We start from the raw sequence: 16,284 nt of genomic DNA, 5'->3' as shown, positions 1-16,284 counted from the left end.
CCCTAACATCTCCTCTGTTACCTTGTAAAGCAGATAGAATGCATTCTGAAGTGTTTGTATTTTTTTAACATACAATCACAGGGTCTTTTATCTCTGCCCTCACCTTACCACCTCTCCTAGTTTGTCAGTCATCTGGGGGCAAAGAGCTGTGTTAGCTTTTTGTCGCTGCATAGCATAGTACCCCAGAACCTAGTGGCTTAAAACAACAAGCATCATCTCATGAAGTTTCTTAGGGACACTAATCCAGGAGCAGCTGAGCCAGTCACTCTGGCCCAGGATCTCTCCTGAGGTTGTTGTCAAGCTGGTGGCCAGGGCCACAGCCATGCCAAGACCTGATGGTGCTGGGAGATCCCTTCCAGGCTCACTTTGGTTGCTGGCAGGCTTCAGTTCCTCATTGGCTGTTGGCTGGAGGGCTCAGTTCTTTGCCAAGGGGCCTCTTTGTAGGTAGCTCATGGCCAGTGGCTTCCCCCAGAATGAGTGATTGAGAGAAAAAGAGAGAAAGAAGCCAAAATGGCAGCCACAGTGCTTTCATGACTAATCTGGAAATGATATACCAATACTTCTGCCAGGCCGTTAGTCACCCAGATCAACCCTGATACATACAGTGTGGGAGGGGGCTGTGCAAGGGTGTGACTCACAGGAATAGAGGTTCTCGGGGGCTGTCTTAGAGACTTGTTGCTACTACAGGGGCTGACACATCCCAGTGTTTAGCTGTGGCTTTAATTGCAGATCAATCTGCAATGCAGGACAATTATTTGCAGGACAGTGTTTTGGTTCTGTTACTTTCCAAAGAATTGTTAGGATTGGTCTTTATACTTGGTGATAGAAAGGACAATTACCACATTTTTTTTTTCTCTCTGAGTTTGTTTAAAACAATGTTATTCACTATTTTTTGTTATGCATCCAGGATGACAGGAGAGAGAGAGAGCCATTTGAAGCTACAATGGCTTCTACCTAGTGTCACTCTCTTATCCCAGGTCTTTTCTTTTTTTTTTTTTTTTTGAGTCAGAGTGTTGCTCTGCCACCCAGGCTGGAGCGCAGTGGTACGATCTTGGCTTACTGCAACCTCTGCCTCCTGGGTTCAAGCGATTCTTCTGCCTTAGCCTCCTGGGTAGCTGGGACTATAGGCACATGCCACCATGCCTTACTGATTTTTGTATTTTTAGTAGAGATGGGGTTTCACCATGTTGGTCAGGCTGGTCTCAAACTCCTGACCTCGTGATCTGCCTGCCTCGGCCTCGCAAAGTGCTGGGATTACAGGTGTGAGCCACCACACCTGGCCCCCAGATCTTTCTTTGTATGTATTTCTATGTTGAGTGTCCAGTTTTAGTGCAAGTGATAGCTACTGAGCTTCTAGCTTGGTAGGATTTTCTTGGGTCCATTTCTACATTGCTGTTGTAGGAACCACTTGTATGTGCTGTGTTTAAGTAAGGGGCCTTTTGGGTGGAATTTATTTATTTTTGCTTCTCAAAGCCACAAACTAAATTGAGCAGTAATCCCCAAGGGTCTTGCTCTGATGCATTTCTCTAGGCCCATGCTGTAGGGCATTACTAGAGAAGAGACTCTTTGTACCAAAAGAACCAAGTTTTTCTGCTCAGGTGAAATCCAGCATAGGCCCATGCTATATACTGAATTCTCTTATGTGGCAGGGCTCTTAAATGCAAAGCTCAAAGTGCTTTCTGCAGAATACTGTGAAATCCTGACATATTATAATGGCTGCATTAGGAACTTTGATCCTGTGGTAAATATTATCTTCTGCTAGAGTCTAATGTAGATAGTTAAAGGCAGTCTGTCTCCAAAGGTTTAAGGAATGAGTTAGGAGAAAAAATTAATGTTAATTCCATTTAAATGAAACTACCAGCAGCTGCTGGAGAGGTAGAGATCTGTCAGTGAGCCTTCTTTTCATCAGTGAATGTGCTGCTTGGGTTTGCAGGCGGGAAGCCTGCAATGAAGGAGAAGGAGACCCCCCACTCTATGTCAACGTGAACATGTTCAGTGGGCAGCTGATGAACACCTGGATTGACTCTCTACAGGCCTTTTTCCCTGGACTGCAGGTATTTTGCAATCAGATTTCCTAAGAATAACCATTCACCGGAAAGGGCTTCTCCCTTCCTTTCTTTCTTTTCTAATACCCTGAGCATTCTCTGTCTCCTTTGGATTTGGGAGGTCACTAACACTATACGTCTTCATCTCTCTGTTTGTGAAATTAGTCTCCAGAATATTGAACAGAGCCATTCCACACAATTGCAAAACCATGCTTGAGAAGTGACTGTATGTGATTTTGTTTTGTTAGTTTGTTTTGTTTTGAGATGAAGTCTTGCTCTGTTGCCCAGGCTGGAGTGCAGTGGCACAATCTTGGCTCACTGCAACCTCCGCCTCCCGGGTTCAAGAGATTCTCCTGCCTCAGTCTCCAGAGTAGCTGGGATTACAGGCGCCCACCATCACACCCGACTAGTTTTTGGTACTTTTAGTAGAGATGGGGTTTCACCATGTTGTCCAGGCTGGTCTCGAACTCCAGGCCTTAGGTGATCTGCCCGCCTCAGCCTCCCAAATTGCTGGGATTACTGGCATGAGGCACTGCGCTGGGCTGTGTGTGAGTTTTGGATAATTATCCCTCAGTTGTTTATTCCTTGTTCATTAGTACACGTACTCTGTTTTTCTGTTTGCAGTTCACATCAATTTGGCATTAGTGACCAGATAGGGAGGGCATTTATTTGTCTGGGTTGTCACTTTTGGGTTGGTTTTGTCTTTAACCGTATGTATAGGTCAAGTAAGAACTCGGGGGTAGAGGAGAGCCCAGGCAGGCCCTTTGTGGCATGTCTTGTCACTCTAGGAATGGTATCTCAGCCTGATGACCTGTGTCCTCTCCTTAGGTGCTGATAGGAGATGTGGAAGATGCCATCTGCCTTCATGCCTTCTACTATGCCATATGGAAACGATATGGTGCCCTCCCTGAGAGATATAACTGGCAGCTGCAGGCCCCTGATGTTCTCTTCTACCCACTGAGACCAGAGTTAGTGGAATCCACATATCTCCTCTACCAGGTACTAGAGTTTTGTTTTGTTTTTCTCTCTTTCACTGCCTCCCCTGACCCCAGCAGTTTGTTGTTAATGAACATTTGCTGATTTAGGGTTATGTTGTTTCATAGTGACTCTGATCGAGTTACCCCCTATCTGTAGTCTTGTTAGTGTTCAGTGTTATTCGTGACTTCACAGGACAGAGAAGGCATTTGCAGTGAAATATGTTTTTAACCTCATATTCTACAAAGCTGAATCATGTTTTTACTGTAGGACTTATATCTCACATCCTTAAATATTCATGAGGAAGATTTTTGTACTAAGGTGTTTTCCAAATGTATTTGACCAGAAGACCCGTTTTTAGGATGCAATTCTGCACCAGTGTACTGTGGAGCCCCGGTCTGTGTAACAACTATTCAGATAAAAAGAAAATTCATTTTCTTGGTTGTAAAGGAAATCATCTGGGATTCATCTGGATGCCTGTTTTTGTTTATATATGTATATAAACTAGTGTTCATCCTTTGTGAAATTACTTCAGTGGCAGAGGGAATGTGACTTTAACTGTGAAATGTCTTCTTCCTGACAGTTGAAGCCAGATATTTATACTTCTGTGCATGCCATACATATGTACACGCAGAGAGTCCTCCATTCACATGCACAGCAGCACGAGTGGTTAACTCACCAAGAAACTGACCTTGGTGAAATTCAGTAGGCCTGTAACAGATGTCCACTGTGGACCAGCCCTAGCAAGCAGAGCCTGAGTTTCAGAAACTCTGGTAATGGGGCTAGCACTAAGGTTTGAATTTATTTATTCAACAATTTTTTTTATACCGAATCCTTGCCATTTGCTTCAGATGAAAAAAGGGGAAAGAAATCCTAGGAAACTGGTAGTAGTCCTCATGCCTAAAAAGGGACCTCCTGAGTTTTAGATAACCTCTCAAAAAAGGAAAAAGATGATAGACACCTGTTTGGCCTTTCTGAGCCCAGTAGAGCAAGGCTCTACACGGAGGATGGTGTGCCGATTACTGGCTGATTTCTCCTCTTAAGCTTAGTCCTGTAGTCTGTGAGCTTACTCCTCTTTTTTTCTTTCACTGCTTCTTTCGTGTTTTCAGCTTCTCCTTCACGTTGACAGAGATGTCTTGCACTCTACAGCTTTACCCTCTGAAGCCACACCCTGTGCACTTTTAATCTGGAGACTGCTAACCTTGTTGTTTTCTTTGTTGCTGCAATCTGGTGCTAGGCATGAATTAAAGATCCCCAACTTTTAAACTGTTTGTTGGATAAAGGCTTATCTTCCCAGAGAAGTGTTTTTCTCTAGTAAAACCATCTAAGAGCATGTGTGAGAAGAGTAGGCAACTGAGGACTGATTTCTCAGGGTGACTAGAGAGGAAAGGGTGGCGGCTTCCTTTTACACTTTGGAAAGTCTTGTTCCCATCAGCCTTTCCTCATGGTGCCATAACTGGAATGGTGGCAAGGTCCTGTTTCCTGTGCCAGTGTCTTAAGTTTCTGGAGAGTTCCAAGGCAAGATAGAAATTGGATTTGTTCTCAGATATGGTGCTGTCTGGGTGGGCATTGTTTTATTTCTAATCATGATGGGAACCAAAGTAGAGTATTGTTCTACCCTGGAACAGATGGTCTTACCCCTGGCTAAAGTTAAACAAGTCACAGGTACGCTTTGATGTGAACTGACAGAATACCTTAGTCCTCTAACCGTTGTGACCCTGCAAGGTAAAGGACCTGGGCCCTGTTTCTTCCTTTGGCTGGCGACTCATCTCCATGGGGAAACCCCGCAGTCACCATGATATTGTCGATGGCATGTCTTCCAAGCCCATGCTGGATCACATTCTCTCGTGTTCTCTCTAGGCAACCAAGAATCCCTTCTACCTCCATGTAGGAATGGATATTCTGCAGAGTCTGGAAAAGTACACAAAAGTCAAGTCAGTTTTCTAAGTTCCTTCCTTTTTCTGTCAGCCACTTTTATTTCAAATTGTTTTGGGGAAATATCCTAGTTTGCATTTTAATTTATAGAACCCGGTCATTAATGTTACATTTACAGGGAAATTGCTTACCTTTTGGTGTAGTAGAACCTTTCCATTGTAGTGAGACCTGCCCTTTTTTTTCTGTGAGGTTCTAGCAGATTATGGGTGTTCATTCTAACTTCTTTCCTCTAGTTATACAATAACACATACACTAAAATGTTTAGGGAGTACAGAAATATAAAGCAGTAGAATATTATCACTGTAATCTCCACATACAGAGAAAACTGTAGTCAGTATTGAAATGTATATACTTATAATCTTTTAAATATATTTTTATATATGATGTGTGTGTATATGTATATATAAGAAACATACTCTGTGTTTGAATTTTGTGACATGCTTTTTTTTTTAACCCGCTATATCATGTTTTTCTTTTTAAAAAGTACTATCTTAAATAATAAGTCAATACTCAAATAATAAGTCAATTCTCAATAATAAGTCAATTCTACAAGTATTAGGACTAGACATTTAAATTAGTCCTTTTAAATTTGTTGCCAATCATTTTCTTGGTGCCATGTTATGCTTCTGGTCAGCCCCCTGCCACCACCCCCACACCCTGTAACTCACCTGATAATTTAGCAGCCAAAAGCACTTGCTAAGTAAATTTGCAAACAATCCAGGCTATAAAAAAGGAGAGCCCTACAGTGTAAACATAGTTTCATATGGTGCTGGATGACTGGTTGATTATTCTGATAAGAGAATGTTTCTGCTTCTTAAGTGAATCAGCAGGTGGGAAGGAAGAGAGGCAGGACTGACCTGACGATTGTTTTGTAGGTGTGGGTACGCCACGCTGCATCATGTCATTGACAAGTCCACAGAAGACCGGATGGAGAGCTTCTTTCTCAGTGAGACCTGTAAATACTTGTATCTGGTATGTGTGTTGCAAGATGAACCCAGAAATACTTAGTATTGCTTAGAGCGAGCATTCGCATAGTCTTCTATCTGACAGATGCTTACTGGGCACAGCTACATGCTGGACATTGTGCATTCCCAGGATGCAAATGCTGTCAGAACCAAAGGATATTGCTATCTTCTTTCATGGTTTCCAACCTTGTTGAAAAGTCATTTGTCAAGTAAACCAATAATTGAACTTATGATTACAAACTTATGACGTTAACAGGGCGAGTTTTAGAGTAAAGGAAGGTGACCCTGTAGGGTGTGCTAGGTGGGAAATGCTGGTAATGATTGATACAGAACCAGCATTAGTGTGGTGGTAGGGGGAAGACGCCTCTGAGGAAGAGAGCTGTGTTCATAATGGCTTCTCACTTTTCTTGATGTGTGTGATCTTGGCCAAGACCTGCAGCTCAGCCTTGTCTCTGTCCATATACACATCCTCAGGCACGTGATTGTGTGTGTGTGTGTGTGTGTGTGTGTGTGTAGAGAGAGAGAGAGAATTTCTGGACCTGGATGAAACCTTTGGTATTACCTAATGTTCGTATGTTCATTATTTCCCTCACAAGAACTACAGCCTACACAGAGGTCAGGCGACTTGTCCGTAGTATGGGGGTGGCTGTGGCAGAGCTGAAATGTGAACTGTGGTCCTGACTCCCTGTCTGGTGATCTTTCCACCTCACCGCTCTTCCTCCTGCATACAGTTGCTCTCGTGCCCTCCTGCCACTTTCCTCAGTATGGCCACATAGAAACAGAGGACAGGATTTCCAGGTTAGAAGATAGCATGGCAACTGAGAACTTGGGCAGAGGGTCAGAGATAGAAGCAGCTGTGATAAATTGCATTTATCTAGTTCCATGGTTCCTAGGCCTGGGGCTAGCTGGGTCCAAATCACCCTGGGGCCCTTGCTAAGATTACAGCCATATTGAGTCAGAATCTTTAGAACAAGCGTTCTCAGAAATCTGTCATTTTGACAAGTGCCTCCAGTGGTTTCACGTGAGCCAGGTTTTGGAGCTGCCGGTCTAATCCATTAAGATGATACTCTTCTGTGTCTAGTGTCTTTTCACAGACGACTGCAGAGGTATGTCCACCAGCAGCCAATGTGGTCTGTCCAGTGGGAAGACAGCTGTCCTGCTGTTGATTCCTGTGTGTGCAGTGGTTCTTGCTGTCCATGCAGGTGGCTCAGGTCTGCTAAATCAGGCTGGTCAGAGCCTAGCTGCGTATTTCCATCCAGCAGCCAGTGGTGTCAGAAGGACGTTAACAGGGCGAGTTTTAGAGTAAAAGGAAGGTGACCCTGTAGGGTGTGCTAGGTGAAAGAACCTAGAGTCTAGGGAGAGGAAAACCTGTGGTCTGCCCTGTTCTTCTCTTGTTACTGTGTAAACATTGACAAGCTGCACTGAATCTCATTTTTCCTCATCTTGAAATAGTTTAGGTGACCAATACCGTTTCAAAGAATTTCTAGGTATTCATTCAACATTCACAGAACGCTTGCCTTCTCCTGCACTGTTGCATCCCATGTTGGGTTAGATGTTCTTTCTAGATGCTCTTTTGTTCCATGTCACATGCACCATTGAGGGAAGGACTGTGCCTTGTGGCCATTGCGTCTTCAGAGCCCAACCCTTGTTGTGCAAGAAATGAACTGAATGTTGGCAGATGTGTTGGGCTCTGTGCTAGGCCCAGGGGATATGGTGATGGATAAAACTTGGTTCCTCCCTGCCAGCATTTACAGTTCAGGGACTAGGTGTCTGTGAGGTTGGGTGTAGTTCTAGAATTCCAGCAGGAGAACTCTTAGGTAGCACATGGGAATCATCCAGCAAACTTTTATAGACTACCTGTGCTTGGGCCTTAGCCTTGGAATTTCTGAGTCTCTGCGTCTGTGCGGGATATGTGTAGGGAAGAGGCAGGTCTAGGTATCTGAGTTTAGATGAAGCAGGTAATTCTGCCTTGCAGCCTGGGTTGGGCACCACAGTTGTCAGTCAATTCCTTTTCACCCAGTTGTCACTGAGAAGCATGAGGTCCAAGCAAATTCTCCTCCCTGAGTAGCTGGGACACTCCCCCATGATTCAGTTCCAAGTGTGCTACAATTATTGGTTGTATCTTTTTTTCCCTTCCCTCTAGCTGTTTGATGAAGACAATCCAGTACACAAGTCTGGAACCAGATACATGTTCACAACAGAGGGACACATTGTATCTGTGGATGAGCATCTTCGGGAATTGCCATGGAAGGAATTCTTCTCTGAAGAGGGAGGGCAGGACCGAGGGGGAAAGTCTGTGCACAGGCCGAAACCTCACGAGTTAAAAGTCATCAACTCCAGCTCCAATGTGAGTTGCTTTCTCCAGGGGTGATTTGCATATATAGGAAGAGAAAATACTATGAATTCCTTAGTTGTTCAGACTTCCTGATGGAAAATTGATGGTGTATGCAGATTGGGAGATTTGAAAACACCTCCTAAAGACACCATTTGTATAGATGTTGTCAGGGTGTAGGGAAACCACAGGAGCAGCGGTGGCATCATCACTGCTGGCTGCAGGTGCCAGTGGAGCAAGTGGCTACAGGTTCCTGGAAGAGGGGAGTCTTGTGGGAGGAGCAGCCACTCAGCAGGAGCCACCGCTCAGATCTGACTTCTGTGGCCTTGCCTGGAGGGAGCAAGCAGAGTCAACATGTGACCCCTCCCTGCTCCCCCAGTTGCCTGCTGGAGCATCTTCTTGGCTGCCTGGGGCAGAAGCTGGAGGCCGAGGGAGCCTGTTGATATGATCCATCAGTGGACCTGGAGGGGCAAATGGAAGACATTCAGCAAAATCATCTACTAGCAGCAGAAGAGAAAAAAGCGGTGATAGTCACGATGGTCCTAATGAAGATGCTCTTCGAAGTGCAGCAAACACCCACATTCATTTGAAGTAGGGCTTTATTCCACATGCCTAGATTGTCCTGAGAAGCAGCAGGAAAAATTTGGAAATGGAAGTCCTTGCATCCCTAGTGAAAGTATCAGGTAGTTGTGTTGATTTGAATCAAATAGGATGGTTTGGAAGTGAGGATAGGGAAATGTAGATCAGTCGAAATTTCAAATCTCGTTATCCCCCAGGGCCTCGGTGGTCAGGAGTTCGGCAGCCTCCCCACAGATGGGTTGCCTTGGCATTGGGGCGCCCTCTCATCGCAGATTGTGCTTCAGTGCTTTTCCATTAATGCCCCAGTAAAGGTCTTTGCCATCAGTCTGTGAAGTAAATCGATAGGCCAGAGTGTAGATAACCACCTCCGCCCCCGTTTCCATCGGTCGTGGAGCGCTGATTGAGTGGACAAAGCATAATCGGGAGGAAAGGGAAGGAGAGTGAGGGGGAAAAGTTAATAACAGCCAGCACTTGCAAATACATACCAGGGTTAACCTTTGCACCACTCTAAACGCTGACGTATGTTAACCTGTTTACTTCTCCAACAGCCCTGTGAGGGGTGGGTACTTTTAACGTCTCCATTTTACAGATGAAGAAAGGGAGGCACAGAGAGGTTCAGCTCCCACAGTGGAGCCAGGATTTGGACACAGGCAGTGTCTTCTCTTTTAGGAAGGAGACATCTCTGACCTGCCACACTCGCTAATAGATCTGATCCCATGATTCCAGGCACCAGGGATTCAGGCCCTCAGAAGGGCTCCCAGTTCTGGATGGAGCATGGCCTAGTGGGGAATCCAGTTCCATCCTAGGCGTTTGTCCGTAGTGCCGTTGAAACACAGAGGGCAGGGACTAATCTCCAGAGAAAATCAAGGCGGGATTCCCTGAGGAGGTCACTTGCTGGAGATCCTTGAAGGATGAGAAGGGGTATCCCAGAAAGGATATTCAGGCAGAAGCAGTAGCACCTGCAAAAGCACAGAGATGTGGGCTTGGGGGGCAGTCGGGACCAATGGAAGGACCTGCCAGTCTTAATCTTGCCGGGGATGAGGAGCAGGGTGTAGTTAGTTCAACTACAGGGCATGGGGAAAATGTTTCTTTGGAGATGAAGTGGATAATGGATGTATTTAGACAACTGCTTCCAGGGATATCACAGTTGGTTAGTTCTCAAGATGTGCCTCTCCTTTGAGGAAAAAAAGTGGTGCGGGGGTCTTTAATTAAAAAAAAAAATGGTAGTCTTAAGCATTTAGAGTTTAGTTGTGAATGAGAAAACATAGCTCAGAAAACACATTGTTTTCAAATAGCAGAAATGTTTTCTGAAATTCTGGGTGTACTAAGGACCCCAGGGATGTGGCTTTCAGTCCTGGCCACTAAGTAGTTGCTGTGATGCCTTTTAGCCTCCCTGGATCTGCCATTTCTTTATCTATAAAGTGAGTGAGGATATTAAATTATGTCAGTGGTCTTCACCTGAGGGTGATTTTGCTGCTCAAGGGACATTGGAACAGTGTCTGGAGATGTTTTTGATTTTCACAACTGAGGCATAGGAGTTGCCACTGGCACCTAGTGGGAGAGGCAAGGGGTGCTGCTGACCGTCCTACAGTGTACAGGCAGCTTCCACAACAGTTACCCACTTCCAAACGTCAGTAGTTCCCAGACTGAGAAACCCTGGATTAAGTCATTCAGTCACATTTTCTGAGAGATCAACATATGAGTTTTTAATTTTCCCTCGTTTTTGTCTTTCTAGTGCAATCGTGTACCTGATGAGAGGAGGTACTCCCTGCCCTTAAAGAGCATCTACATGCGACAGATTGACCAGATGGTTGGCTTGATTTGATCTGCTCTCTGTGAGGCCTCATCTTGAACCAGACCTTAACAACCTAACCCAGACCATGCCAAAGTCCAGTCTGAAATGGAAAGGACAGAAGTCTCGCTGTCCATGATGGTGTAGGAATTTCTGTGCAGCACCTCACCACATCTGGTTAATCCTTGCACACTTCAGTGTTTCTCTCCTGTTCAATGAATTGCCCTATTAAGGATATAATTTGAAGTGAGAAGGTACATGGAAATTGGCCTCTTATGACATGTTGATGTTATGAGCACAATAGATTGGGCATTCTTTGGATTGATCTTCATAGCTTTATACTTTATAACCTAAGTCTCTTTGCTGGCACCTGCTATACTGGAGTATTGCTATATCTTAAAAAAAATTTTTTTTATTATTTTTATTTTTTTGAGACAGGGTCTTGATATTTTTTTGAGACAGGGTTACCTGGGCTCAAGTGATCCTTCTGCCTCAACCTCCCGAGTAGCTGGGATTACAGATGAGCACCAGTGTACCTGGCTAGCTACTTCTTTATTAGAAGATTGAGAATGAAATTTCTGCAAAAGGGTCTGTGGTTCATTTGGTATCCCTACTTAATTGCATTGAAAATGTCATCCTTTCTGTTATTAGATAATTGGGCTCTTCCCTTGATATCCAACCATGATTTTGGATCACATGGGAGAAAAAATCATCCAGTTTTTCATGTATGCCTCAAGTAATCTTTACAGTGTTACAAATTATTTGCTTAAGAATAATGGTCTTAACCAGAATTCTTAACAGTCTCTTAAGTTATTATGTTATGGTCTAAGAGGTTAACTGACAGATCTTTTGGATGGTATTTTGCATTTTGAATATGAACTTACCTGAGGAAATCCCATAGTTCCAGAATCAGGTGCTTTTTAGGAAGAGAACAATACCTAAGGTTGTCTGAGCTTCCATCTTTCTCATATTTCCTAAGCAAGGATTCTCAGTTCTGACCATATTTGGGTTAAAGTTCTGTTTTGTTTTTGTTTCCTATGTCTAGTGCCAATTAGCTAAATCAGGGAGAAAGAAATGATCACATGACTTTCTAGCATCCTTGAGCCATTTCTCTGTGTAATACAGGCTTTAGATTAGTGCCTTATATTGGTTTTGGTTTGGGCCACTGGATGTCACAGCTACTGCTACGGTTTCAGGAGGCCTGTTTAGCCACATAGTGAGACCATGGTGAAAGGGGGATGGAAATTGCTTGGTCAGTCTTTGCCTTTCAACCTGTAGAAGTAAGCATGTAGACAGAGGAAGCTGTGCTAAAATGCCTTCTTTCTTTTTTTGTTTTATTTTCTTAGCCAGAACCTCTCTCTTTGATCCCACACTGATACACACCTGCTACTCTTACACAGTGCAGCAGGGTTGACTCTTACTCTGGCTTCCATGAAGCGTCATGGGTGGAAACACATTCTAGTAAAAAGGGTAGGAAATCTCTAAAACTTCCAGCCTCACATACCACGGTTCTCACCTGTCACTGTTTGCCCACCTCTAAGGATTTCATGTGCAGCTTTTCAAAGCTAGAAATAAACACTGTCTATGTTGCATTTTTAGTCAAAAGGGAGAAACCTTATTCCTTCTTAAAAATTTTAAGTGTTATGGTTTTAAAATATGTAGTTCAGTTCTTTGAGATTTTTGAAAAGAGGATTTTCAGTAATAAACGTGCCATCTCTATCTTTTAAACATTTGTTACATCGTTTTAAAATAGAAAAAATAAAATGCTTCTATTTTACCTTTTTTCATTTCAGAAGCATTATTCTGTTTATTAACAATGTCCCATCTACTGAATGGAAAACTTTGAGAATAGTATATATATTTTAAATGTTTTCACTGACTGATTAAAAATGTTAAATAAACACACACGCACGCATGCATGCACACACACGAGCATACTTGTACCTTTGTCTCTGGGCAAACAGAGGTAGGACTATTAGTGACCCATTTGGGAATATAGAGCATCTCAGAGAAGGAGGTGAGTTCTTCGTGCCTGTGATTTCTCTTGGCGCTCCCCTCCTCTCCCGCTCTGGCTTCTGTGGTGGCAGTGGTGGGTAAGCACTCCAGTGTTCTCTTAATGAGGCATTTTGCCTGTCACTCGAGCAAGCCCGGTTGTTCCTTCCTCCTCATGCTCCTGGAATAGGGAATAGGGATCTCATGCTTGCAGAGTACAGAGTGCTGCAGGTGCTTCTCAGGGACCACAGGCTGTCAGGAAACGTGTTTTATGTTAAGTCCCAAACTCTCTTGACTTCTGGGTACTGGAATTAATACCAGTAGGTGAGACTGAGGGTGAGTGAGTTAGTACATATTAATCCTGGTTGTTGAGCTTCCAGACTACCCCGTCCGAAGTTTGATGCTATGTAGTCAGTGGTTTGTGTGGCTGGATGCCAGAAGGTTCTTTGAGCCAGTTGCAAAGGTTACTTGTTTTCTTTTTGAAAGTCAGAATGTTAACAACTGTGATATATCCTGCAGGGCTTTTGCAGTTTCTTCTGTTCTATGTTCTGAAATACTGGGTAGAGAATGGATGAGGAGATTACCAGAGAAGTTGCTTTGCTCAGTGCTTTGCCCCAGGAATGCCTCAAATCTGAGTGGACTTCATCCTTTGTGGCAGCTCTGAGCCTGGCCCATCTTCCTATTCCCACGTGTAGCTAGTGTCTAGTGTCAGCTTTGCTCAGTGTGGTGGAAGCATTTTGCAGAACTGTTTTAGAAAGCTACCTTATAGTTGGCTTGATGAAGCGAAATTCTCTCACAACAAACTTTCAAATCATTACAGGGGAGGCTTAGCTACTTTAGTTGATGTGACTGAGGAATCCCTTCTGGAAAAATAAGTGGCAAGGAAGGGTTTGCTAGCTCTCCATTTGCACTGGCCATGGTGAAAAACCAGCTTCTGCATTCAAATCTTCCGTTCATTTAAAAATTTTTTTTTTCTGCAGCGCTTGTGCCAGAACTTACTCATTGTAACTGAATCCTCAGGGCTTTTCTTGTTTTAGATCATGGACTGTGCACGTGACACTTAAATAATTTTCTATGTATTTAAAGAAAAATGCACCAGGATGATGTCTGTGCACATGACTATTAGAGGAGCGTCTGTAGGAAGTATCTGGTTTGGTCAGCGCAGTTGTGCAATCTGAGGGCCTTGTTTCCTCCTCCCCTTCCCCCTTCTCCCCACCAAAGGAAAATATCCCTCTTAATGATTTCTTAGTTCAGTTTACTGAATGATTGCCACCTGTAATTCCTCTTTGGATTGTGTAGACTCAACATGAGACATTCCTTTCTGCTTTTGGAGGGCACCAGAGGCCTTTCTCTTTGATAAATTTTTTTTTGTCTGTTGACAAAAACAAAAATCTTTTTTCAAATTTAGTGCTGGTGAAAAGGTAGGGCTGAGTGATTACCTTAGCCACAGGGTGGCTGAGCAGGAACTTTAGAAGAAACTTCTGAGCTTTCCTGTCCATTCCCAGCATCCAGCTCCTATTCTAGTGCCTCTTCCCTGCAGGGCAGGGACACCTTGGGAAAGCGAGGAGGTGGGGTGGGTTGGGCTGAGTGTCCCAGGTTTCGCAGGGCTCGGGGTTATGCTCCCGCTTGAATCCAGACGTGAATCTGGTAAAAATGCCAAGTACCTGTGGAAATCCCTGATTCTATACCCTCTTCCTTTCTTCAAGGCAGAGGAATAGTATTTTTAAAGGTTATTTTGTTTTAATTTTAAATAGCAGAACAGAAGCTGCATTTTTATTTATTTTGCATAAGAAAGGTAAATCTTTTTACAAAAAAAGTATAGAGTTGGAAACTCTGGGAAAACTTACTGAAATACACAGATGCTTCTCTCTGTAATGTGCAATATGCTTGGCAACTTAGATGATCTTTTATGTTTAATCTGTAAATAAGAAATGTATTTAAATTAAAAGGGATCTTTTTGTAAAAGGACCAAATGTTCTTTTATAAATGTAATAAGGAATATCTTGCTCTTTAAAATTTATTAGGATTTTATGAGTAATTTTATTAAAAGATTTCTTTTTTTGAGCTGTCGTCTTGTTTCTCTTTTACATTCTCATGTAGACACATTACATGCAAGACAAACGGGGAGAAAAATCTCTAACGGAACTGCCCATCTAGATGAATAAAACCTTGCTTTTATAGCTAAGCCCTAAGTAATACCTCCCCCGATGGAATTCCACTACATTTTTGTATGTCACACTCTTCCATTAAATGCCCTTCCCGTGCGGGTCACAACTGCTGTTCATCACCTTTGTCCCAGCCCTGGCCTTCCCCTCTGCATTAGCTTCCTTTCTCTTGGCCACTGAGTCATTGTCTTTTCTTATTGCCAATTAGCTGAGTATATCTGGGATCTAAAACCAGTTCTCTGTGTTGTCGTAAGCAAGATGCTTCATTTCTCCTCACCTCTGAGAGCAGTGGCACTTCATGGCCTGTGTGGGTACAGTGGCACTTCACGGCCTATGTAGGAAGCGTGTGGGTGGAGGGTTCTGGAGGTCTGGCCTCCCTCCCTGTGTTACCACCGGAGACTATGGTGGGATCTTGAGGAAGAGACCTGCTCCTGCTCTGTGACGCCTGTGTCCCAGCTTTGGTCACAGTCAATTCTGATGGGCTTTCTTTTTTTTTTCTTTTTTTTGAGATGGAGCCTCACTCTGTCACCCAGGCTGGAATGCAGTGGCACAATGTTGGCTCACTGCAACCTCTGCCTCCTGGGGTTCAACTGATTCTCCTGCCTCAGCCTCCCTGAGTAGCTGGGACTACAGGCACATGTCATGACGCCAGGCTTATTTTTGTATTTTTAGTAGAGACGGGGTTTCACCATGTTGGCCAGGCTGGTCTCAAACTCCTCACCTCAGGTGATCCTCCTGTCTTGGCCTCCCAAAGTGCTGGGGTTATAGGCATGAGCCACCAGGCCTGATGGGCCTTTTTAAAGGCCAGGAAGCATGACAGGGCGAAGGAGAGACTCTCAAGGCTGGAAGCACCTTGCTCATATTGAGCTCTAGTATTGTGAGGGGTGGTGGGGTTGTGTTTGTGAAGTCTCGTGGGTTTGTGATCTTGACAAGACCAAGCAAGCCCAGTGGGCCAAGGGACCAGATCAAGAGCCACAGGGCTCTTGCCTTCCTGCCTTCCCGCTCCAGGCTGCCTCAGTAGTGCGAGCACCAGGCCCTTACCATCTGTGGAGCAAGTGGAGCCCAGAAGTCCTGTGTGAATGGTGCAGTCAGTGTCAGGTGGAGTATGGGGACTCTGGGCCACACCGTGCTGGGTACAATCCCACCTCTACCCCTAACTTAGTTGTGTGCCTTGGGCAAATTACAGACTTGCTGGCCTCAGTTTTCCTATCTAGTAAATGGTTTGATAATAATAGCCCATACTCATAGAATAGTTGTGAGGACTGGGTGGATTAATATGTGTAAGGCATTTAACGTGTTTCCTATAATTATGGTCCAGTTGGATTTGACATCCAGGATCAGACCTAGGACTTAAACAGGAATGCTGGAAGAAGACTAAGAACATGGACTGGCTATGGGGAGGCTGGGCTGGTCTGGCTTTGTCCTGGATGTGTGGCTTGGGTCAAGGCACTCACCTTCACACAGTTTCCTCGCTTTTAAAATCAGAGATGATAGCACATAAACT

At 44.1% G+C, this 16,284-nt stretch overlaps 1 protein-coding gene across 1 annotated transcript in view; it reads left to right on the top strand.

Moving 5' to 3' along the window:
* The window catches only part of EDEM1 (ER degradation enhancing alpha-mannosidase like protein 1), a 32,527-nt gene extending 17,842 nt beyond the window's left edge, over positions 1–14,685 (top strand). The window contains exons 7-12 of the mRNA XM_017870712.1: positions 1,934–2,054; positions 2,874–3,044; positions 4,881–4,954; positions 5,831–5,927; positions 8,064–8,267; positions 10,567–14,685. Coding sequence (XP_017726201.1) covers positions 1,934–2,054; positions 2,874–3,044; positions 4,881–4,954; positions 5,831–5,927; positions 8,064–8,267; positions 10,567–10,656 — 757 coding nt within the window. The 3' untranslated portion in view covers positions 10,657–14,685. The remainder of the gene's footprint in view (positions 1–1,933; positions 2,055–2,873; positions 3,045–4,880; positions 4,955–5,830; positions 5,928–8,063; positions 8,268–10,566) is intronic.
* Positions 14,686–16,284: the final 1,599 nt, after the last annotated feature.

Source organism: Rhinopithecus bieti, unplaced genomic scaffold (genome assembly GCF_001698545.2).
Source record: "Rhinopithecus bieti isolate Rb0 unplaced genomic scaffold, ASM169854v2 scaffold_5101, whole genome shotgun sequence".
NCBI lineage: Eukaryota > Metazoa > Chordata > Mammalia > Primates > Cercopithecidae > Rhinopithecus > Rhinopithecus bieti.
This window is presented reverse-complemented; position numbering and strand designations above follow the sequence as displayed.